We start from the raw sequence: 24,732 nt of genomic DNA on the forward strand, positions 1-24,732 counted from the left end.
GGTCCCCTTTTCTGTCAGACTTTTTCTGGGTTTGATAAATAAGGGCCAAACCGAAGTTTATATGGGGAAAATTATCTTTGGCCCATTTTGGCTTAAGAAGTGCTTTATCTGCACTTTTAGGCAAACTGACATCATTGCTGTAGAGATATACAAATGCATACATGCAGAGAAATACTTAAATGTATACACATGACTGTGCAGTAGCCAACAAGTTCATCAAAGAAAATCCATTGAGCAAAAAACCACTTTTCTGTCAGGGGTATAATTCACCCATCAGTAAGTCTGTGTAGCTCATGTTAGTGTTAATGGGAGCTTCAGCCACACAGCAGAGACAGAATGTACCCACAGATGACTTAAAAGCGATCTCTTTCTTTGCTAGATTTAATCCATGTTTTTCCAATATGGTACTGTCAGAGTCACAGCCTCCAAGCAACAACACACAGAGAAAGTCCAGTGCAGGAGGGCTCCTGGCACTGTGGCCTTGGCCAGTTGTTACAGATTATGGTTGATGTTGGCTGACTTAGTGTTGTGTTCCAATGTATGGACTGCATCTAGTAGCTGATACGAATTGTCTAATTTTGGGGAGCTGTTACAGTTAGCTTTGCCTGTTAGAGCTGTGATATTGTGGTTTGAAACTGGAGCAGCTACAAAACAAGAGAAAGTGGGCAATAAGATTAGGATGTGCCATCTAGGCAAGGAACAGGAGATTGCCCAAGTAGTGTTTAAAAAATCCTCAAATTTTGTTTGATTCGAACAAAGATAAGAACATATGTATCTGACCATGTAGATAACTTATCTTTTTGGATGCCTAATCAGTGGTTTACAGGTTGATATTCCGTTGTTTTCTGTTTGGCCAAACTCTGCTGATGCTTTCTGTGAAATGCGTGTCCTTGTTGTCTCTGGTATAAAGGGACGAATGCTTCTTCAAAGAAAAAAAAGTGTTTTTGCTTGAAAGTGCAGTCTTGAGTATAGGTGGGATATGCTTATGGTATTAATATTTTTAATCCACTCTTTGCAAAAGTTACCATGGTTAGAGGGGAATTGTTAAGCAGCCTGATCCAGTGTGGTGATTCCTGTATGACTTTGCAGTAGACATTTATCATGGCTTTCCTATACCTCTGTTAGCAATATTTGTTGTTATTCTCTGATCAGCTATTTAATCCAGTATAAGGTTCCACTTTTAGGGCCTGTATCTCTGTCATTATCCATATTTTGAGATTATTTCACTAGTAGGAAAAGAGTAAAAAAATGCAATCAAAATGAGTGGGCAATTTTTTACCTTCTTTTGTAAATAACTGCAAAAAGCAATGGACTGTGGTGATTTAAATTCTTTAACTGATAGTCTGGACCTGATTGCCTGTAGTCTCAGGTTCTGAGTAGGTCCAGTTGATAGTTTTCGGAAGAAGGGAGATGTATTGTCTTTGTCTCAAAGTTCACATTACACCACTGTTTGTAAGATAATAAACTCATTAGAGAGTTACATTTGGCTGAAGAAGGAAAAGCTTTTGGACAATTTCTGAAAATATCTGGATGTGGGCTATTTCACTAAAAGGAATTGTTGTTCCTAAATTTTAGATCTTGTCACAATTCATCTAACTTGCCTAAAACTGGAACCTTGAGAATCTCCAGCAATCTCATTGTAGCATTAAAAAAATTCCATATGACTTCAGCATTTGTGGAGTACAGCGGCAGCTCTGGGAGCTGCAGTGACCGCTCTGCCTTCCTCCCTTTGCACAGGCAAAGGTGCGGTGGTCATTGAGCACCAGCTGTTGTTCCAGTTGAGACAGTAAGTTAAATGACTTGTATAGCTTTGAAAGGAAAAAAGAATTAAAAAAAATATTCCATAGAGCTGAGGCCACTGAGTTTTGAAGGGTCTCTGAAATTTGCTAGAAGTAATTAAGATGATTCCTTATAATTTTTTCCAGGCGCCTCTGTCAGGAAGTACGTTAGGTGCTCTACATGCAGCAGCGGTGAAAGAAAACAACAGTCCTTGTCCCTGAGAGCTCTCAGTCAAATCTTATGATGAGAGAGAACAGGTGAAAATATGATTGGTGGGGAAAAGTGGGCACCACTGACAATGGTGTTAGCGTAATTGATATAAGGAGCAGCAGTCACAGTGTACCACCTGCCCAGCCATACATAAGGTGGTGTAAATTATACCTTGCCCATAAATAAGTGTTTAAAAAAAGCTTAAGGAACCAGAGCCGTGTAACTTGCGATGTTTGAGACTCTGCCTTCCTAGTGCTCATGATTATATTAATAGTGTGAGTGCAAATCTGAGAGCAGGATTTAGGCAAGTTTGCAGCCCAGAGATTAAAGTGATTAGTCAGCAAAAAAGATTGCGTGGTTGTCTAAGCACAACGAGTTTTGTGGGTAATGTCAAGATGAAAACCCTGGTAAGACAACTCTCATTCTCCACTCATTGGAGTGGAGACAATGAAAATGCAACCAAAGGATGAGAGATTGATCTCAACTTTAAAGTATGTAAACGCAAATTAGATGGACCAAACTGTGAGCACGTGGAGAAGCTGGCAATGGCCCAAAGTCCTGCCTTTGATTTGATCATAGCAATCCTTTGCACTGTGCATCCAAACCATTGTGGCCACACTACTTTTTCTGTATGAAGTTCATACATACACCTTTGTATATAAAGAATCTAGCCTTTGAAATCATGCAGCGGCCTTGCAAAAGACACTCTAAAAGATAGAAAGTACAGTTTATGATTAAGAAATTTATAGATCCTGTTGTGAATTGTGTTGTTCCTAGAGTACTAGTGCATAAAGTACATTACATTCTGATCTACTGAAAGTAATAGGAATCAAATTTTCACCTGTTACTCACGCATTGCACTTGGTAATATATTTAAAAGAATAAGGCAATATCATACTTTTCCAATATAGTATGTCATTTAGCATTTGAACTAAGATATTGAGTACTTCTAGGGTCATAAATCGGAACTTATAATTGAGCAATCTTTTGTGTAGGGGTTGTTCTGATAACATGAAATTTTCTGTTGGCCCTAAATATGAGAAAATTCCTTCTAAACAACTGAGTCTTTGTTAGATTCTTTTGCATTTGTGTGAAGAGTATATCATAAACCAGCATTAAACTACAATGTCAAAGTAGCTGCCTAAATTTTCTGGTGAGTTACGCAGCTAAAATTCAGCTAATTAATTTAACTGTTGTAACTATAGAGTGTGGATTAAATCAACAAAAGCAAGAAGACTAAATGTTTAAGACCAAAATTGTGTAAATTATCTTGTTACCTGCAATATAACTTTTAGTGAAGGTTGTGACCTAGCTCTCTAGAGTTCAAATAGCAACTTTTTCTTGTAGTGAGGAGGATTCCGGAAAAGCAAGGAAATTTATTAGGAGTATAAGAAAGAATAGCTTGAAACAGGTAGCTCGAGCTCACTGTGGTTTCCCTTCTCTGTAGCTATGAAGATTTAATTGTACTGGATATGTATTTACCTCTTTTGGTAGCAGATTTTGGGATAACTCCCCAAGTCTTATTAAATCTCCTCTCAGATGTTTCCAAATGATCCTAATTTTCTCATTTCTAAAATGTATTGTACTGCTATGCTACATATTTTGGGAAGATGTATGTGGTAATGAATTTGTGCCCCAGCTTTGGGGGCAAAATTATTCTCTGCCAAGAAACAGATGATGAATTACTGAGTCCAGTTGTGCATCACGCTGTGACATCACTCGCTCTAAGCAAACAGGGGATCCTGCACGGGTATGTCAGCCAGGCCATGGGGGATGCCACGAGATGCTCTGTCAGGAGAGCAAAAGGAGGCTGTGGCTGTTTTGCCGTGCTAGCACAGGGTGCAACATGCACTTTCATTGTCGGTAGTGTTTCTAATTGGTGAAGTCCAGTATGGAGAAACTGAAGCCCATTTCCCGTTCACCCTGTCTTTAATTCAGCATGATCAGTACCCTTCAAATCACCATTCTTTCCAAATCTGGCTCCTAAATCTAATTTATAAAATACTGAGCTGTATATAAGAACAGGTTTAAAACTGCTTTAATTTTGCAGAATATCTACATAACTGGTGAAAGCTCTCTGCAGTTACCCAACAGAACTTAAAATGTTTTATAATGAAAACAACTTTTATTTCTATGTAGATGAGTAAAATTTTTCTTATGTAATAAAACAATTTGTTTCTTAAAGAGAATTTTGATTCATTCAATTCACTTTAGTGATGATGATGATCCTTCGTGTATTTGAAACTACCCATCAGCTTGTTATATCCTTACTGGTCAATCTGAAACATTAGTGTCTATTAATTACTTATTATTCAAGCAGTGCATGGATGTTGCACAATTGGCTGGGGGTTTTCAGCATATTCTGTAAATGTGCTACAAGCAAATTATCTTCTCAAAGTACTTGTGGCGAGGAAAAAAGCGTAGTTAGTATACCAACTTCACAGGCATAGGACTAAAAGTGTGACTTTGATTTGTTGGATGTTCAGCTTGAGGTGTTTAGGTCTTGATTCTTTTCCAGAGGACCTAACTTTGTGCAGCGCTTTATATATAGCTATATATATTATAGCCTCAATCTTCACATTGATTTTACATTGCCACAGCTGCAGCTGTGAATGTTCAGCAATTCCTCAAATACAAACCCAAGTTTTTAAAAATTGAGCTCCCACAAAATGGAACTATGACCCATCATTTCTCTTTTTGCAGTTCCACCCCTCATACATTTAATTTCTTTGAACTTTTCTGACGAAACATGGCCAATGATTATACAGGCAACAGACTCATTTGCTCTGTAGCTCCAGTTCAGGCTTTTGTCTGGGGTTGGCCCATGTGTTGAATGTAGCAAGGATCCTGTAAAAAAAGAAGTTTATATTTTTTTCAATTGCGTGGGGGTTTTTATTTTAAGAATGTGTCATAGTATTTATTCACATGGGGACTGAATTATGATTTCCTGAACACCTTTAATTCTATCATTTCCATATCTTTCCAGTACCCAATTTTACAAAATCAATAATGTTCTTTTACAAGAAAAAAAAGAGATGGCTAATTTTCAGTTATATGTGTATAGGGAAATGACAGTTTTAATATATTATTCCTGAATATATTAGTGCATTATTTTCTTAATTTTTTCACAGATTTCTAACAAACCAGCTATTCTTCCTGAAATATATATCCAGGGCAAGTAGATTGGTGCTTGTGAGATTTATAAACCTTTTAAAGCTCTATTTGCTGGAAGTAGCTCAGAAAGGTCTTGCTTGTTCTGTATTTATATTTATGCAGAATATGATAGTTTGTTGAAGTCAAAAATTTATTAGTATAAAGGAGGCTATAGAACTGATTTTGTTGGTGTATTTTAGTGTCCTGGAAAAGACTCCATCATCTGCCATAGAGACCTTCAGAAATGGTAAATAGAGAGGAGATTCTAGCTATTGTTTTCATTCCTTTGCATCCTTAGTTGAAGTCATTTCAAATCAAGAGCATATTATTTTGCTTTCTTTGTATTATACTTTTACATACAAAAAAAGCTTAAGTATTTCTCATGAAAAATTATTTTTGTTATACAATTGTTTTAATTTCAGAATATTTTATGTAAGAGCTGAGTTAAGATTTTTATACACAATATTAAGAAGCCTTCAAATCATTAAACAGATGTGTATTACTGCATTATTAGGGTAATGAGTAGAACATGATTTGGGGGAACAAAATAGAGGTCTTTTGAATCATCTGTGTTTTGTTCATAAATCATCTGGTGCCACAAATTTTCCGAGGAACATTAATCAGTTTAATAGAAACTGATTTTTCTTGCTTTTCAGGAAGTCCCATCAGTCCCCATCCCCCCGCAAACTAACCAGGTGTGAAGTAGGTTACTCACGCTTGGTTTTTTTTTGTATTTTTCTTTTGTTTGAGATGGTTTTACTCCCCCAAAATTTTACTAGTATTTCCATAGTAATTTTATGGAATTTCTGCTTTGCTGAATGATACAGTGCTCGTTTGGCATTGCACTTGACAGGAGAAGGTGCAATTACGTAAATGCCTATTTGTACTACCAAATAATTTCTTGAATTGAGATAGGATTTTCTGCTTGCTTCATGTTGGTATGAGAACGTGGGAGAGCAGTGCAGTGTTAAAAGAAAATAAAACCTGCCCCTATGCCTTGAATATGATGAGTCCAGTGAGTGGGTTTAGTATGTAGCTGAACACAGGCAGACATGCAGTCTACAACTTGTTGAGCTACTGGGGAAATTCATTTGTAAAAGAAAGACGCTGCATGTCCAGAGGCCATATGACACGGTTTTTTTTTCCAGAGCAGTTTAACAAAGAAAGATTTAAAGATTAAATTATCAATAGTCTGTTTAAGTAATAATGAGAAGAATGTCACTTCAGCTTGCAAGTGTTTGAAAAGAGTGGATACCAAAGATGAAAGTGAATTGTTTAGGGTTATAAAAGCACTGTAACAAGGAATAGAGGTATGAGATTAAGAGAGAGAATAATCAGGGCAAATATTGGGAGAAATTTCAAGTCTATTTAAGACTCAGCAGACTTTGATGGAGCTATGTTGATGAGGTCTAGCTAAGATATTGTCTTAGTCTGTTCCTCTTTTCCACCCTGAGGAAAAAAAATTGATCTTCTAGAGCTGGTCAATACAGAAAGATATGAAGATGTGGAAGCAAAGAAAAACAATGAGGATTTTGAGATCTGCTTCCATTAACACAACTTCTTTCTTTTGCAGAATAACAAATATTCTGTATCCTATTGATTTTGTTACTTTGCTGATATGTAGTAAGAAACAGGAAAATAAGTGTATCATTCTCCTTCATTGTATCAGTTTATGTAGTCTTTTGGCCGGAAATCACAGGCAAATTGTGCTCCCCTTTTCCCGACTATTCCTAATTGCTGTTGTGGAAAGTCCAAGACTCTCTCTTGCCAATATTAAATGTTCACTTGGGTAGTAAATAGAGGTGCACATACTTAGAGAATAGGTGATTGCATATAGTATACAGTTACTATCATTGTAATGCAAATTAAGCAATGATGTATACTTCAATGAATACAGCCAATCTCAGAGTAAAATGCAGCTTATAATGGAAGGGAAACTTTAAGTGGAGGAGTTAAATGTATGTGTAATTTTGTGAGACTTAAAAGACATTTCTCTTCTACTAATACGCCAAAACATTGCATCCGTGCAATTACACTGACATTTGAGAAAGCTCCTTTTGACATACATAGTGTATCGTCTAGTGCAGTGTTCATGAAATTAACATTTTCCTGAAGTAATCATATACAATTAAGTGACCAGATAGTTCTGAGGCAATACAACTGTATTTCACAGGAACTAAATATATTTCTTCACACTGATCCTGCATGTTTTAGTTGAGCAGTCATTAGCATGTTTATAATGGTTCTAATTTAGCACAACATTTTCTGAATTTTATCCTTGAGTCATTTACAAATTGTTCATATTGAGTAAACAAAGGAAACAGATTGCATTTTATACTTAGTAATTTATCTGAAAGAAGAGGGGAGGGTTAATTGTCTGAAAGTTTTGCTCTGTTTGGGGAAGTGATTCTAGTCTTGCATTGCTTGGCACACAATGCCTTTTTCCCTCTGTTCTGGGAAAGAAAAAAATAAAGAATGGAGGAGTGAGTAAAATGAAAAATTAGGAGCAGGACAAGATTTGCCACTCCCAAAGGGGAGTGTGGAGCAGAATTGGAGCTGGCACGAGATTATCTAAAACAGTTGGTGCATTCCTTAATGATCAAGTGCTTGAGAAGTCCAGTGCTCTCTCACAGAGCATCTGTGTTGATGTTTATATCAGTGCCCTGCTGTATGGGAAAAGCATGCTTTCTCTGTTGCTTTTCTAAAAATAGTGTGGCATATAGCATTGTATGAGTTATTTTAAGAGAACAAAAACATTTGCAAGGTTAAAGGTTCTGCTTTTTAATAAATAAATAAAAATAAAGGTCAGAACTGTATCTTGGGTTATTCTTTCCATGAAATTCAAACTGCTTTTTATCTAGAGTTTTGCACCGAGCAGAGTGGACTCTGTTCAGTGCGAAAGCTCTTTGCACTAGAGAATTCCTGTTGAAACAAGCCATTTTAGGCAGAATTGGTACAAGCTACAGCCTCACTTCAGTTTTTCCCACTAGCCACATCATAGAAAGCAGGTCTGGAAATCACCCCCAGTTAAATTCCAGTGTTTCTGTTTAGAATGTCTGTTGTTTCATGCAAAATCTAGACCATTCAAGCAGTGCAAATGAATTCAGACGAAAACCAGAACATTTTAATGCCTAATTATTTTTAGTGAGCTTGGAGAGTTTTAATTAAAAGTTAAGAGAGCTCTCCAAGCTCTTACAGTTCTAATTTTGTCATATTGTGGAAATCTTGTCACTGTGAAAAAATGTACAGCAGTTGGCAGATTTACTTGGTTCCCTGTCCTAAAGAAAACTGTAAAGTTAGGTAGTCAGGTCTCAGTCGCATTTCCATTATTACTTTTACAAGAAAACATCTACTGTGAGCTGACCGCCTTTGCATGTCATTGTATGTAGGAAGGCTTCTTTGCACCCCCCCATCCCCTTTTTTTTTTCTTGGTGGTTTTACAGTACTGCCTACAGGTTGCACTGAGAATCAGAACCAAGTTCTAACTCATGATCAGAGATGTGCTAGGTGTTCAACAAAACCCCGGTGGGACACGCAGCCTTTGCTAGAAATGCCACAGCCTCAATAGCCACGGCTGACAAAGGGGTGGATAGAAATTAGTCGATGTGAGAGGAGGGAGGAAGCGACTGGCCAGGATTATTTGGCTACTTGGCTCTTTGATGGCAGGAAGAAGATACAGAATTTGGGCTTTTTTTTTTTTTTTTTTTAAATTTGCAGTAAGTGTAGCAAAAGGAATTAGCAGGTTTTCCTGTTCTAAATGTCATGTTGCTCGTTTATGCTTTGTGATTGTATTTTTGTTATTCAAGAATTTGGCTATTGAAAGCTTATTCAATCAAGAAAATCTTGAAAAATTGGCCAAAGAAATCAGTTAACTAGTTAACAACATGTCTGAAATGCCTTATATTTTAATTTTCTGTTAGACCGTGATAATTAATTACCATAGGAGAACAATATGGAAATTGAGGAGGATGAGATGAGATGAGATGAGATTCCCCTGACCTGCCTCTCCCCTGCCAGCAAGACTGAAGCCAAGCTGCTTATGAGCAAGAGACAGTCGCAGTACATTGCGACTATGGATGTTAAGCCTTCAGGCTGATTTGTTATTAGATTTGTATTGTTGCTGTCTCTTTTTCTTTTATTTAAAGTTTATTGAAACAGGAAAGGATAATTTGTGTTTGAAATAAGAAAAAAGTAACTATGGCAACAAAGAATCTATTTTAGTAACATTACACAAACTTTACATCCTCGGATTAAAAAAGAATAGATAGTACCATGCAACAGTTAAGTTTCTGATAGTCATGGTTATATAATATTTTTATTTCTCAAATCATGCGTGTAAATGTGAAGTCCTTAATTTAATTTTGAATTGTTAGAAGATTATAAAATTGTGTTCTCTCAAAGTGAATTAAATTAACCTTTTGCTTTCCCTTTTGATATCAAAATGTTAGAGTTTGTATATAATTTAAAAATATATACTATGAAGCATGAAAATTAAGAAATATTTTAATATAGATCTATGCTAGGTGGTTCTTTACCTTAAGGATATCTGCTGTGCTGTGAACTTGCAAAAGGCATGGAAGCAAGCTGTTGTAGTGCACTCAGAGATGGATCAGATAATCAAAGGTCTCAATACAGATATATTAAAACTCATCACCAGATTAAAAAAAACAACAACAAAATCAAACCCAAAACAAAGACCCCCAACCCAAACCAAACCAAACCCCCAAACAAAAAAAAAATTACCTAATTTTCTGAATAATTCACATTTTTTATGAATGGATCTAATAATAGCACCAATGGACCTGGCATTTTAGTTTAATAAAAGTAACAAACACTGACTAGGGTAAATCTAAATTATGCTTGCCTTTTCTTCAGGACTATTTGTAGAGTACTGATTTTATTTAGTTTTTTCTACTCTGAACAGGATTTGATATTCAATGAAGAATACTGAAACAAATCTTTCTCTTTCAGATGCATGCTGGATTGTGTTATTATTTAAATGTCAGGTCCTTAGCTTCACCCACGTGAAGAAATCACTTGGGGCATGGGGGGAGATGTGCAAAGGTGCAATAAGGAGCAGAGCAACTGCATGGTAGCCACTGTAGTGTTTATTTACAGCTTATTTTGTTTGGTTTCAGGGGAAAGATGCAGCTCTTCTCCTGTATTAGGAATACAGTGGAATAGGCCTTGTAAGCACACAAATGTCCATCCCAAGGAGTTAATGATTATATTTAATCTCTTTTCAAAGAACAGCCTTCCCCCCAACACTTTTTTCTCTAACAAATATTTCATAGATGCTGATGGGGTAATTCTACTTGTGCTATTTTTTTCATGATCTAGACTTGAATGAGGCATTTGGGCTCCTTCAACGAAGGCTCATCCAAAGGACACCTTTTGTCCTGTGGAGCTGATGGCAAATAAATGTGCTGAGAGTAGCTTAGAGGATATAGAACACTAGAGATGCTGGAACGTGCATATTGTTATGTAGTCCCAAAGCTTGCAAAATATGGTCTTTTTGTGTTTACCAATAACTGTTAAATTGTAATGGGGTGTAAGTGTAGACTGCAGTTCTGAAATAGAGACAAAGGTGCCACTAGTTCTGTAGTATTGTTCTAAAATGCAGAAAAGGAGTTTATCGTCCTCCTACTGAGGATGTGGTCATGTTTTATGAGTTTCTCTTGTAGTATGCCTCATTTCTCTTCTGAATCCTCTACCTTGCCTTTCCCAGTGCCTTTCCTTGAGATTTAACAGTTCAGATGTGTGTAGAAATATGTCACCTATACCTTTGACTGAATTATATTTCTGTATTGTTTATGAACTTGCTATGCATTTGCAATCATTATTAATAAATCAATGTGCTTTTGTCTTCTGTCACAAAGTAATGTATGTATTCAGAAAGAATTGTATGCAAAACAAGTCATGTTTTAGAACTCGTATCATTAATAATTATCAGTTTGCAGTATTGTTACAACATGTTTTGAGGGAAGCTTATTATAAAAGAAATAACAAGGCACTGCACAGTAGCAAGGATACGACAGTTCGGTTGATCACTGGCATAGGTGTTATAAATATGCCAGTCTGTACTATAGTGTTTTATTAAGTCTCAAAAAGTCAAAGCTGATTTGAAATAATAATGTCTGACAGTCAGTGCTTTGAAGTCTTGCTGCTGCACTCTCACATTTAGGCTTTCTTTTATGTATGACTTTACCATAAAAAACAAAAACACACACATGGCAAGCACGCTTTTTTTTTTTTTTTTTTTTTTTTGTATCTGTATTTCAAAGAAAGTAATAAGAGGCTACTTCAGTGAATTAAAAGGCAAAAAAGAAAGGAACAACCCCCCGAATCGATAAAGATAGGTGCAGGCCACTGTAAGGTCATACAGTATTCATGTAAGCTATAGCTGGAGCTGGTAACTTGTTGAAGACTGTAAAAGTGAAATTAAAAAAAAAAAGGAAAAAAAGGAAGAATAAGGAAGAGACAAGAAGGAAAAGCTATCCTTGATAGGGGAACAAGATGACTTTCATTCAGTTGGAAGAACTTGAGAGCTTGGCTGTGATAGCTAACACACTCGTTCTTCATCACTGGTCGTGCAACAAAGAGCTGGATTCCATCCATTCCATGACTGATTGATTACCCAATGGACAAATGTTAATTCTTTTCATCGATGCTTTGTCATTCTGGAGAGATCCTTTTCATCTAACATCTAGGCTTTTTTTTCCTTCGTCTTTTTTTTTTTTGTTTCCTGCTTATTTCTCTTTTAACATCCTTTTCTCATTCACCTTTGCAAAACTGTCATGTCTAACAAGATTCTGACGGTACTTTAAACTCCTTTCGTCCACAATTAAAATTACATAGATACAAAGTATGTAATAAACTGTGATGTGAAATAATACTCAGTGATTTCATTTAGTCATCTCAGTCTAATTATACTTAACCTGCCTGCTGTCCTTGAAAAAAAATTTTTCCTAGTTCACAAGATAAGAATATAAAGGATGAGAAGCCGTGTGTTGTTAATATAATAAATTGCTCTAGTGCAACTTCACGAGTTTGATCTTGCATGTGTCAGTAGAAAATATGCTACTTTGCGGCATAAGCCCAACTGTGGTTTATAAAGTCAGTGAGAAGAGCTAAAAATGTATAAATGCTAATTTCTTTCTTTGCTTCTTTCACAATTGTCTTTAACAAGAATACCCCTGAATTTTGAAAATGTCAGGATCCACAAGGCTTGGGAATGGTGCTGAAGCGCAGGCTCGGTGCAGGGAGAGTGATGCAGTGCAGATGTGAATTCGGGCTTCTTCGCTGTTCAGTGCTGGATTCCGAGTCGATGTTTTGTTTCTGTAATGAATCAAATCAGAAAATGAATCAACATGGATGAAGACATTTTACCAATGTCAGAAGATATCTTTGTGGATTTTGTATATGTGTAAAAATTAATTTTCAGTACAGAAAGAAGAAAAAAAAATCCCTTTCTGATTCACAAACCTTTTTAAAATGAGTGTTTGTGAACACAAAATACAGAACTTGAAGGGAGACACAGTTTTCAAGTATAAGCCTTTATATATAGTTTCATGTCTAATGTGAAGGACCTCCAGAGAGCTTTAACACCTATCACTATTTTAAATTCTAAAAATGCTGCAGAATAAACCCACCGATTGAAAATTTACATGACTTTCAAAATCTTTATTTCTACAATTTTATAAAACGTTTACTAAAAGGCTTATTGTGCATTTTTTGTTATCTTCCCAATCACAAAAAACAGTAGCTATAAATTGTGTGATCAGTTCTATAACACAGAGTTTGAATGAGATAGGGCTGTTTAAATAAATGTTTCTTAGGGAATTTTTAAGGCATTTTTAGAGATAAATATGTGATTATATCAAAAAGAAGGTGCACAGGTAGACCTCTTTTCTATTGCAGTTTTTTCTCAGTCTGTCTTTAGAAATACGGTTTTGCCCTCATGTAATATAAAAACACTACAGATAAGTGTGGCTGTTCTTAAGAACAATAAGAGAAGAAATAAAGCAACTGCTTTACTGCTTTTGAGGAAAGTATTTTACCAATTCCTGTGATATTTTCTTTTTTTCTTTATTTTCTAATTTGCATGTATAAATTGAGGAAAATATCTTAATTAAAAAGTAGCAGAATACATAACCTTTAGCAATCATCAAAGCAAAACTCTAAAGCTCTTTTTTTTTTTTTTTCAGAGATGAGGGGTCCGAAATTTTGGCAGGGGAGAAACACAGAAACATCTTTTTAAACAAATGATGATATCACAAAAAAGAACAAATTATAATGTTCTATTCATAATTGATGGTTATTTCTTGATTCTTCTATTATCAGGCCAGAACTCATAAAAGTAATAAATGCCTGTTATTGTTAAAAGTAAATTGTTATTATATAACAAGTATTTTAACACTGCCTATTGCAACTTACAGCTCCTTAATTTTGTCTCTTTCATAGAAAGATATAATTAGTAAATAAATTAGCTTTTCTACTGAAATATTACTTCAAAAACATTTATGAGCTGTGTTGTCTTTCCGTGGAGGCTTACCCGGTGAAACTGTATTGCAATTAAAACCTGATCTTTGATCTTTTGGTAGTTACAGTTTGGTTTGCTTTCAACTGGCTTTCGGGTTTTGTTTGTTTCAAATGAGTGATGCGAATGTGAATTTTACCTTTTTCTTCCTTAAACCTTTCCCTAAATCTTTAACTCCTCCTCTGTGACCTCTTTGAAAGGTTCTCCTCCCTTTGAGTATTTCTAGAATCCTCTGAGGTGAAACAAACTGTTACCTGCTGCGATCTATGTTGCCATTCTTAATCTGGGCTTTTTGCTTTAGTTTTCAGTTGTGTGAGTGCTTCTCTCTCTGGGACTGCTGACGTGAGAATTTGAGCCATGACTTGGCCTTAATCTGCCAGTAATTTAGCAAAAGATATGTCGGGCTGAATTCTGCCTTCTTGTACGTGCCAGTGTTAATTCTTAAGTGACTGTAGTGGGATCGGTGCAAACCTTGCTCAAAATTTGGAACGTTATTAGTTATTTAGAAAGCATAGTGTAAATTGATCTCCTCCTAACACAAACGGCATTTTGCTATGAGAGTTTCTAACAGGCTAAGGTGTGTGGCTATTCCCAGTGTTTGCACTAAGAAATAACGTGCTCAACACCGCCCAGAGTGATATGTACTCTTATAATGAACATGCTTTGCAAAGATTCGTTTTCAGAAAAGAGTTGCATTTAAATAATGGTTTTGATGGCTTCCTAAACTGGGCCTAAGGGTTCCCAGGGACTTGAGCATAGACATTGTTGATGAGTCTGTACCAATGAAAGTAACTGCACAATGTTTAATGGAGATTCTGCTATTACTAACCGGGAAGGGAAATTAAGCGTTCAATTGCGTGTAAAGTTTTCTTGATAATTGTTTATAAATCTGAATTGCGGTTCCTAAAGTCACAAAGCTCTGCATCACATGATAAGCCATAGGAATTCCCATCTTAAAAGTCACCTTTTGTAAGTTATCTGGAAGGTTTTGTGTAATTTAGACTTCAGAGCCAATTAGTTTAATTTAGGAACTGAAAAAACCTTTAGATTTTAAGTCTGTTATGCCCAATACCAAATTTTCTAGTGGAACTGGGGGCTGATCACATGAAACGTAATAAAGCCAGTCTTCTGCTTTCTCCTAAGTGTGAGGGCTTCAGTGAGAGTTTTGCCTACAGAAAGCCTCCCAGACTGGGGCAAAGATTTGAAATGTATTCCGAACTTGGCATTATGAAAGCACATCTTCTAATCATTGAATGTTGTTTATAGAGTACTGAGAAAATTTCTGATACTGCGAACATCCAATATGTAGAATGCTTTTATGAATTCCGTGGAGACGTTATATGAATAACTTTTGCATTGACATGGGTATAAAAATGGGTTTCAGATGTCACTGTGTGCCAAATTTCAAGAAAAGCTTCTAAATCTTCATGTATAATTTCAAGTGTACAATCATTCTCAAATGAAAAAGACAGAATTTGTATATACATTGGCAATCTATGCATGTAAATTGGCAGTTAGCATGCATAAATCCTGAACGAAGTTTTTCTTTCAATTAGACCCTTGTTAAATTCATAGTAACTCCATTAACCTCGGTGGAATTACTTTGGATTTAAAATGCAGTTAAATGAGATCTCTGTTTGGCTACGAGTTCATTTCCCTTTGAAACTATAGTCCAACTAGAACAGGGAAAACAGTTTTAAAATGAAGGTGGCACCTGTTTTCCTGATGTGTGAGAATATATTTGACTTTTTGTTTGTTTGTTTGTTTCTTAATAGATTCATCCTGCATGGAAAAGCTACTTTCTAAAGACTGGAAGGAGAAGATGGAAAAATTAAACACAAGTGATCTCCTTGGAGAAATTAAAGGTATCACACTAGATCGAATTTTAAACATTTGCATAGATTTTAAAAAAGGGCATTGAGGATTTTTTTAAAGTTCAGAAAAAATAATAGCAACAATCATAACTAGAGGGTGTTTTCTTCTTTCAAGTCAAGTTACCCTGTTTTGTAATGTTCATCTTTGAAGTGATGGATGCATCTGCCAAATAAACAAATATGAATGTGTCACAATCAGTTATAGGCAGTATCAAGTTTGTTTTTCACTAACAGCAGGTTAGTTACATTAGTTCATTGATGGTAGCTATATATCTCTGTGAGTAAACATCTTGAAAACACGGAGTTACTAGTACTTGGTACTATTTCTTCCCAGTTGCATAAACCATATGTAGAAACTGCTTTCAGATTATAAAAGGGTGTAGTTGTGTGATTACTGTTCTAAATCCTTGATTCAAATCTGGAGAAAAAAAAAAAAGTTTATATTCCTGCTATTCCTGTGGGGAATGACCAACTCTAGATGAAATTCGGGACCTACTGAAATCAGTGCAAATTTTATTGCATATTCCAGTATTTCCAAGATTTGTTGAACAAGCAATCTCATAAAAGTGGAACTCTCTTGAAAATTAAGTACTATGTAGAAAACTTAAAGGGCTTTTCCCTACCCATCAATTCTTCCATGGATTTTCTCAGTGAGAAGAAATTTGGTGTTATTGATTAAGCAACAAATTGAAAAGGTGCTTTTTTAATTCTGTGAGAAGAGGTCTTAAGGCACGTTTGAGGAGTACACAAGGTACCTAAGATTTATTTATCTTAATTGGCATTATTTTATTAAATAGCAACTACAAATATGTGGAAACAGAGAATCATGTGCATCATATTAACAAATCTTTACCAGTTAAACAAACAAACAAACAAAACCACACAAAAATCCAAACACCCCCCCTCCCCAATAAACAATGAAACAGAACTATTTGATTTGATTAATATTGATGCTTAGCACTTTACATTTCCACCAGGGCAACTTAAGATAGTTCAGTTTTTTTATTACACAAAAAGATGAAAAATTGGCCCTTTTAAATAAGTAAGTTATAATTGGTTCATTTAGCTGATTCAGGACCAAAATCTGTTGGATTCTCCTCTTGGATTTTTTTTGGTAGAATTATGGCAACGCTTATGTATTAGGCAGGTAGGAAATCCTATAGTAATGTCAGTGGCAGAAATACAGTATGCAGTTTTACAGGAACACGCCAAAATTTACTGTAATAAAATCTAACAAAATTATGTCTTGAAATCACATTCTCTTTAAAGCAATATTTTCTCTTAATAATGTAGAAACATTGGAGGCTAGTTTGTCCATTAATTGCACAATATAGCTAGTCTTTAAATAGAAACTACTTGAGTGCTATCAAAAGCTTTTTCATGAGCTTTCATTTATTAAAAAAAAAAAAAAAGTTGCTTTTTCTGGATTTTTATTATTCCTCCTATTTTCTTAGCATACATATTCCCTGCACAGTGAACAGGTAGAGTTCTTGCTCCTAACCATTTTCTCATCTACCTACAAAGCATTCTTACTCAGATTTGCAAGAATTTTCAGCTCATGCAGCTACCTTTTCTGGGGCCGTAGCCTATTGGCTGTATAAAAGAGATCACCTGATTAGGTTCACCAGACTTATGTGTGGCCGTCATTCAGTTCGTTTCCACAACTTACCTGCTGTGTTTCATCCCTTTCCTTCAGTGGGCAATATTCCCCTCCACCACTCATTGACTTCCGCAAGACCCAACACTGAATCTTTGCTGCTGCAACTGCCTATAACATTTTTCACAAACAGGCAAAAATACAAAAAAGCATATACAAACGTGGAAGACAAATGATGGTTGTTGTTATGTCCTGCTTTATGCTTACAGTATTCAAACCTCTTGACAATGACAGTGTTTTATAGAAGAAAATGATGTGCAGAGTTCCATAGCAGGGGTAGTGGCAGGTCTGGAGGAGGACTCCTTTCCTTTTGAGTCCCAAGCCGGTGGCCCAGCCACTGTCTCCAGGCTGGTCAGCTCTTAGCTGATAAAATCACCGTCAACCTAATAGCCTGGTATTAAATTATATTGGCATTTATGTGCCTGAAGTCATCTCAGAAAGAAAACAAAACAAAACACCACAAACAAACAAAACCAAACCAAAACAAAAACCAAACCAAAAAAAAACCAAAACCAAAAAAAACCCCAACCAGCCAACTATAAAAAAGCCCAAACAAATAAAACCCACAAAACCAACAACAATCTAGCCCATGGCAGCATGAAAACCAGATTACAAGAAGGAAATACAGCAAAGCAGGGGAAACTGAGAGCATTTTTAATCTTTCAAAGAAGCATAGTTAAGAAAAAAAGTCTTATCAGTGTTCAAGGTGGTATATTTCCAAATCATGAGGTTCGTTTTCATAACGCTGAATGAATTTCCAGTTAGGTAACTGGCAGGGTCTGCTGAGGTCTGGAGGAACTATTTTTGAAAATGTAGCGTCTTTGGGAGGTCAAATATATTTTTCTTTCTTTTCCATTAGATTCTAAATAAATGTATTTAACTGGCTGATCTTTTTTGCTTTTGTGCAGGCTTTCCACTCATATTACTAGGAGTCTAACTTAAAGACATGAAACTATGCAGTAAAAAAAAATAAATGAGGTCACTAGGGAAAAAAAATCTAGATTATAAGAAAGTGAGGTGCGGTCCTATGAGGAACTGCTCTTTGCACTGACTGTTACTGGGAGTTGTTTATTTTAGAGAGAAGGCGTTGTTCTTGTTAAGGATAACCTGAGCACATACTCTTCCCCTGTGTCTGCACAACTACAACCCCCCCACTTTGGGTGAAAGTCTAACATCGTGGTTGTGGGAAGGCAGTTCACTAAGAATCAGTGCCAGAAAAAAGGATGAAAAAACAAAATAATGGACCACTGACACAAACTGTTTCTATTCATGTTTGGGAAGCACATGGATGAGAAGAAAAGATAATTGGCTGCGAGAAACAAATAAAAATGATATTTTCTTGTTTTACCTTCTATATTTAGAACACAATAGCATTAATCAAGATATAATTATAAACTATATCTATTAATTCAAACAACAGAAGCCAATACGAAAGTAACAAACAGTGAATCATTTCTTTTTTCTCTAAGTGGGATTGTTCCTGTTCACAATTACTCTTGCATAGTGTGCTTCATTTGTAAAACTGCTTTTTCTGAGTTTCTTTATTAGGATTTCAGTTATTGATAATGGTCCAGATTCTTCCTTGAATTCCAGCCAAACAAGCCATTGACTTCAGGGAGGTTCCATGAAACTCAGAGAAGCATTTGGCAGAATGCTTTGTAGCCAAATTCCAGTGGTTAAATAAGTCTGCTTGTTCATTTGATATGTTTATAAATTAAACACATAGGTCAAATTTTCAAAGGTCTATGAAGCAGTTGAGCTGAGTTAAATGACCTACTCACCTGGAAAAAAACCCACATCTGCCCATGCAAATAGTTTGATTGTATGCTTTTTGCCTGTGTGTGCATGCAAATACATTTAGTTAAGGTATACAAGCAATTCGTTAGGCTTTATGTCTGGCTCTTGCAGCATTTTTTTTTTTTTGTATTAAAATTAGTATCAGGAAATACTGTTCATTCTAGTTTTTGTTATCCTGTATTTGAATAAACAAAGTGGTGGAGGACTTTTATCTAGATTTCCAGATCTTTGGGTGCACCGAGTTCTGTCCTCACCCTCCCTCGCTGCATGTATTTCTGTTGCTTAGTTATCTAGTTTTCCTTCAGCAGCTACAGCTAGGCAGAATATCATCGTTTATCACTATACAGAGTCTGTTTTAAGTTTTCTGTTTCTGTTCCAAATATAAATCTCTGGAATAGCATAGTCTTGCATGCATCAGGCAGTTGTCCTACTGAAATAGCCTGCAATGGTCTTTCTCAGCATGCAGGGTCTTTGAAGATCAAATAAGAAAGGTCAGTCTTTAAGTAACTTAAGCAATGATGTTATCATGAAAGGGTCAGAATTGGTCTAGCAGTCTCATAGAAGAGTGACTCCTGGGTCACCAGCTACTGTGTTGCAGGTTAGTTCTCTGTTTTCCATTGGTGGTGTTTACAACTGGAACTATCTATATTTATAGGCATTGTGACTTGAATGTCACATGCTGGCTTTGTACGCTATACTTTATTTTGGGAAGGATAGTGACTGATATCCATGGCCTTACCCAATACGGAAGGCTGTTTGCATTATGTTTCCTGCGCTTATTCCTTCCCTTTTAATGTTTGCTACTTTATTAAAAAGAGCCTAAAGCTCCTCTTTCATGTGCCATGTTGTCATGGTTTAACCCCAGACAGCAACTAAGCACCATGCAGCTGCTCACTCATTTCCCCTCGGTGGGATGATGGGAGAGAGAATCAGAAGAGTAAAAGTGAGAGAACTCGTGGGTTGAGATAAAGACAGTTTAATAAGTAAAGCAAAACCCTGCAGGCAAGCAAAGCAAGATAGGGAATTAATTCACCACTTCCCATCGGCTGGCAGGTGTTCAGCCACCTCCAGGAAAGCCGGGCTCCATTACATGTGATGGTGACTTGGGAAGACAAACACCATCAATCTGAACATCTCCCCCTTCCTCCTTCTTCCCCTGGCTTTATATGCTGAGCATCATATAATGTGGTATGGAATATCCCCTTTGGTCAGTTGGAGTCACCTATCCTGGCTGTGCCCCCTCCCAACTTCTTGTGCACCCCCAACCTACTCGCTGGCAGGATGGAGTGAGAAGCAGCAAAAGTGCCGACTCTGCGCGAGCACTGCTCAGTAATAATGAAAACATCCCTGTATTATCAATACTGTTTCCAGCACGCATCCAAAACATAGCCCCATACTAGCTACTCTGAAGAAAATTAAGTCTATCCTAGCCAAAACCAGCAAATTTGTACAAATAATGGCCTTAAAATATTTGGAGAGGTGGGAGGCAGCATTCCCGTTTCCTAAGAAATGTTGAATTTAGTAAAATGAAGCAACTTCACCCACTTGATAGTCTCCTTGTAAGATACACTATAAACAATACTGAAAATTGTATTTGCCCCTGGTATTAGAACACAGGAGAGACAGAAAGAGATGTTTTCTAGGAGAATCTTTTTGTGCGTGCATTAATGACTGGAACAGAAGAGTGAGGCACAACTGTTTGAATCCGGCAGTTTAACACTATCCATTTCTGGAATAGTCTTGGAGAGCGTTCTGCATGAACAAATCCTCAAGAAAGTTATGGCTTCTGTGTTTTTACAGTGAATTACATTTTTTCTTAAAATATGCATGATTTACAAAACATTTTAAAATGCTATTTTTGCCTCCGTTTTATAAAATTTGTCTTCACAGATAAGCTTTTGGGTGTTTTTTGGTGCATTATATCAAATGTGAGGACCGTTTTGAGATAAATAAATCTGATGTTTTCCTGTAGCCCTGACCAACACTGTAGTCTGGATTTGCAGTAATTATTTCTCAGTATAATTGCTGAAATTTCTTTCTCATGAATTCTAAGGGCATAATACAGTTTGCCTTATAAATATGTATAAATAAATATATATAAATCTTATATCACAGAGGCACTCAGAGGTTTTTAATTATGTCAGTTTGTATGGCTATAGACATTTCAAAGCTCTCCTTTGTGCTTTCTGTTATAAACATATTTTTTTTTCTTTTGAAGTCTGTGTGATATACATACTAGCAATTAAAAACCCAGCTCAGGCTTTGAGACACAAGGTCTTCTTAATTAAAACTCAAACAAAAGCTACAAGCAAAAGCCCCACTATATGATTAAGGTCTAAAGTGTTATGATACATTAGAATCATTGTTAACTGCTAGGATTTAAAAAATCAATACAGGGGAAAAAAGGATCAACTGGTTCCAATTAGTGAAACCAATGAAAGCATCCAACAAAACATACCAAAACAATGCAACCCAGAACCCCCACACCCAAGTCATTAAGAAATTGGTCCTGATTAGAAGGATACCACGGGCTATAAAGGTTTCTCACAATGTATTTATTACCATGATCCAATTAAGTGATATGTTTAGCTTTATGTTGTAGCTCTCCAAATCAGAGAAATATTTTTGTTTTGCCATTTGTCAAGTCATTAGCATTTTGTGTAATATGTTACAAAAGCTACATTTCCAGGTCTAACCTGACCTTCTAAATTAAGTGGTACCGTCTTGAATGACTGAATATTTCCTAAGCACTTTCAGCAGTTAATGTTTGCGTACTCTTTAGACTGATTTGCCTGAAGAAGGTAATGGATTCCAAAAGAAAAATATTTTGGTTAAACATACCATGCCACGTTGTATCTATTTGTTATGATTAAGGTACTGATATCATTAGTTAGACTAATCACTAGCATGAACTAGATTAATCTATATGGTCTTATGCCATCTTGACATTTTTTGATATGAAATACTTTTCTCCAGATTCTGGATTTAAATAGACATACCCCAAACTGTACACACAGAGGGTATTTCTGTGGAAATGAATAAAGCTGCTCACTGTACATAGTGCTATTATTTAAATTATGCACATGTAAGTCTTGGCAGGATTGAAGCTGTACTTAGCTCAAAAAAAAAAGAAAAAGTGGTAAACATTTTTGTCGCCCTGGTCTTTTGATCAGAGGGTCATATTTCAGTGGCACCTATCACAATCATGCCTCCTTCTAATGTTAAAAGTTAATGACTATTAGCATTTCCAGTTCTTAAAACTCCACAACTATAAATTACGTTGTAATCAACCTTTCACGTAAATCAAGTTCTCCATATTGTTGAATACATTTTATAAATAACATCAACCAGGACGTATGCAGTATATTTCCAGGCACACAAAGAATTTATTACTTACCGCAATCACATGTATCTGTATAATTTTTACTTTACCGGTGTATGTTCTAAGCTTAACAATTCAGAGCTAAATGTATGGACTCTGTACTCCACTGAAATCCACGGGGCGGCTCACTTGTATGCTGTGTTCTGTGGAACTGTGTCCCAAATAGTGTACTAAGAACTAGTATTAAAAAAAGAAAAAGAAGGATAATGATGCTAATAATACGGAAGTTGAAACAGCAATACATTTATTAGACAGATTCAAAAAGACTGATTTCTGGAATTTGATCCATTCTTCATTTGTACAAATAGTGACAAGAAAATGTATGGTATTAAAATGTGTTTATTTTCAAATGCTATTAATTTCTTAGCAGAAAAAGGGTTGAAAAATTAGAAATATGTTTTCTTCATTTTTCTTCAAAACTCTGCCATTTTCTTCTGTTGCGAGGTTGTTATTGCGTGTATATATAATTTTAATTTTCATTATATCAGTAATTTTTTCCTGTAGTACAGAGTCTTTAACTGTGGTTGAAAGGGTTCTATGTTGAAGAAGTTTATCACTACTTAGAACTTAAGGCCTTCTCTTCTGACACTGGATGTCAGTGGCAAATTTTCTTTTGACTGAAGTCCCTCACCTTCAGCAAAATAAAGGTCCTACTGAAGACAAACATACAACTTCATATGAAAAAGCAAGTGCATGTGTAGGAGTTTGCACTGCTAAAACAAGAGCAGAAGCTCTATTTTTTGTGTTTCATCATGCTTCAGTGCTTTTGGCTTTTTGTTGCTGTAGATATATCAAGTAAAATTCTAATTAATGAATGTAAGCATCTATCTAGAAAGATGCACATAGGTACAGTACTGAAAGGACTGAAATTCTTTGATTGATTTGGGTTCTGTGGAATCCTGTAGGTGTATTTCATCGGTCCTTTGTTACAGGAGTTTCATATTAAGGAAATCTTTGATTTTAGTGTCAGATTTAAAGACCACACTATCCTGTAGTGTTCTGTCTCTATGGATACTGAACAATGTGGGGAAGGGCATAAGGAAAGGGCAAACATACAGCAATATTTCCTCAACTTACTCTTCCATTTTCCAAAAAAATTTGATTAATAGGCTTCTTGATTCAGAGGTGATACATTCAGGTTTAATGGTCCTTGATAGAATTATCATCTATGAGCATGTCCGATTCCTTTTGAACCCTTTAATAGACAGCTGGAGAGTCTGTGGGGATAAGCTTAGCAGTTAACAATATGCTTTATATTTGAACCTAGTACCTTGTAGGTGTCCCCTAGATTTTGTATTATAATGGACAGGGATAGTTGTTCCCTGTTCATCTTCTCTGTTACATTGCATTCAGTTGTCTTTTCTCCAGGTTAAGAAGTAAAAATATATATTTATGTATTCCATAGATGAAAGCTGTTCTGCACTTTAGTCACTCTCATTACCCTTCCCTGCAGTTAATTCAGAAAGAAACCTTTAGCACAAAATATCCCTACTCTGAACAACATCAAATTTTGGCACCAATTAATAAGAACTGAGGTCTTGATATGTGCATATTTCGTGGTAATGAGACCATCCCAATGATATCAGAGATACCAGTTGTTTTTTTTTTTTTTTTTTTCCTTAAGACACATGTAAAAATACCATATTTGGAACTTCACAAACTGTGGACTCAGAGGTGGATCAGAAATGTCAGCTGAAAAACCTAAGGGACATAGCATTAGTACTCAGAAAAAAAATGAAGTACAAGCACATTTGGGAAACTCCCATGCAACTGAGAACAGCAAGAATATGAAGTGCAACCTGACATAACCACTGCCTCAAAAGCCTTAGCTCAATGAGAAATAGAAGAAGAAATACAAGAAGGGTTGTTCTTGTCCTCTCTAAACAAGTTGACCCTTTGGAAGAGGTTAACTCTCGGTATTTTTTTACAAGAGGACTTGATTTGTCTAACTGACTCACCTCACTTCAGATCTAACCAATGATATCTGACAGTTTTCTGCCAAAGGGCAGATCTAGCCAAACTGGACTCATTTTCTTTGTTTTCACCTTCTCCTGCCATTATTCAAGTGATTTCAGGCTAATCGGGATCGACTTGCTCCAGTCAGGTCATTCATGATCCTGTTCTGTTACTTGCCGTGTGAATTGGTCTTAATTCACTGTGTGCCTTCTGTCTCCCCCTCATTATTTATTTCTAATTAAAGTGAATAATTTCTTTCTTTTCCATTCTCTCCAGCCCTTTTTTTTTCTTCGCTTATGGCATGATTTGTCAATAGAGAAAATTTTCAAAACCACTCAAAAGATGGGGTCTCATCAATTAATATGAATATACAAACTGTGAAGCA

The 24,732-nt window shown here is 35.9% G+C and overlaps 1 protein-coding gene across 17 annotated transcripts in view; it reads left to right on the forward strand.

Annotated features, from left to right (window-relative positions):
• Positions 1–24,732, forward strand: part of SOX6 (SRY-box transcription factor 6) — a 384,531-nt gene that overhangs the window by 186,783 nt on the left and 173,016 nt on the right. For all 17 annotated transcript variants that reach the window (XM_065066134.1, XM_065066139.1, XM_065066137.1 and 14 more), the window contains one exon: positions 15,457–15,546. In XM_065066134.1, the coding sequence (XP_064922206.1) occupies positions 15,457–15,546 (90 nt within the window). The remainder of the gene's footprint in view (positions 1–15,456; positions 15,547–24,732) is intronic.

Source organism: Columba livia, chromosome 5 (assembly GCF_036013475.1).
Source record: "Columba livia isolate bColLiv1 breed racing homer chromosome 5, bColLiv1.pat.W.v2, whole genome shotgun sequence".
NCBI lineage: Eukaryota > Metazoa > Chordata > Aves > Columbiformes > Columbidae > Columba > Columba livia.